This window comes from Opisthorchis viverrini, assembly GCF_000715545.1.
Source record: "Opisthorchis viverrini unplaced genomic scaffold opera_v5_20, whole genome shotgun sequence".
Lineage (NCBI taxonomy): Eukaryota > Metazoa > Platyhelminthes > Trematoda > Opisthorchiida > Opisthorchiidae > Opisthorchis > Opisthorchis viverrini.
The window spans coordinates 66,124-67,243 of record NW_008751676.1 but is presented as its reverse complement, the minus strand read 5'-3'; the positions used below and the strand labels follow the sequence as shown (position 1 = coordinate 67,243).

The 1,120-nt window shown below is 43.7% G+C and overlaps 1 protein-coding gene across 1 annotated transcript in view; it reads left to right on the top strand.

The window, feature by feature from the left end:
* The window catches only part of T265_01792 (hypothetical protein), a gene marked incomplete at both ends in the record, with an annotated part of 4,414 nt that extends 4,294 nt beyond the window's left edge, over positions 1-120 (top strand). Inside the window, one exon of the mRNA XM_009165902.1 lies at positions 29-120. Coding sequence (XP_009164166.1) covers positions 29-120 — 92 coding nt within the window. The remainder of the gene's footprint in view (positions 1-28) is intronic.
* Between the last annotated feature and the right edge of the window lie 1,000 nt (positions 121-1,120).

Below are 1,120 nucleotides of genomic sequence, written 5' to 3'. Positions count from 1 at the left end.
ACACCCTTTTTTCACTTGTGCCTTTCAGGTGAACGACAGCCACTGACCGACAAGAACAAAACCGACCCGGGAAACTTGGGCAAAAGCCTCGATCCTGTGTATCAATCCGTGAATCCGTGAATCAATGGCCATCGAACGTGGATACGTTGCTGGGTGTAATAAAATATCGTGAATCACGGAAAGGATGAATCGTTTACACTGTAAGAAATTTAAAACACCTCTGTGACTGAAATAATTCATTGACTTTTACGATCTACGGTGCCCTTCTGGATTCCAAACATGCGGGGCTGGCCAATCCGGTAAAGAATTTTCACTATTTATGTCTGGTTAACTGTTCGAACAGCGAAGTAGCTGTTCAGGGACCTCAATAATTGCAATTTTGAGTTAACATTGCAGAAGCCGAAATCATCATTACGGGATAAAATTTTCCCGTTTGATATAGCGTAATGTTTGCAGATGTTTGATATTATAACATGCAAAATAGACCAAGACGACCATAATGTCGACCATAGCGGACAGCTGTATGAAACTAGCTGTCTCTGTTCATGGGCATTTAATGCGACACCTTATTTATGATAATGTTTATTATCAACCGGTGGGTGGCATACCGTCAGGCATGACCCTAATGTTGCAGTGAGAATAAGGCATGACTGGGGGGATTCGTGGGTTCTGGGAATTTCGCAGAAAAGGAATTGTGTCAATCCCACTGGGAATTAACCTATATGGATGCGGCCACCCTGAAACCCACATGGACAGTGAAGCACAATTAAACAATACTTTTTCACTTTTTCGGGAAGGTTTGAGCCAAAGCGGAACCCATTATCTGCACAATGCTCTTAGACAGAAAGCCGTTGGAATAGAAGTGGAACTTTTCGCGCCAACATGCTGCATTGTATTACATATGTGTTCAAACTAAAAACCATCCTGATCTACCTCCATGTTTTTGCAACGCACCAATTTTCATTGTTCACTGATGCGATCATACCTCTGGCGGAAACGTGTAGTGGAATACTTTCCCAGCGTCGGTGAGACCCCGAGATGCCTTAATGGGGCTCAGTAGTCTGGGCTGGTACTCTTAACTCTTTTTCGTGTCTGCTTTGGTCCATCAGGCATGCCTCGT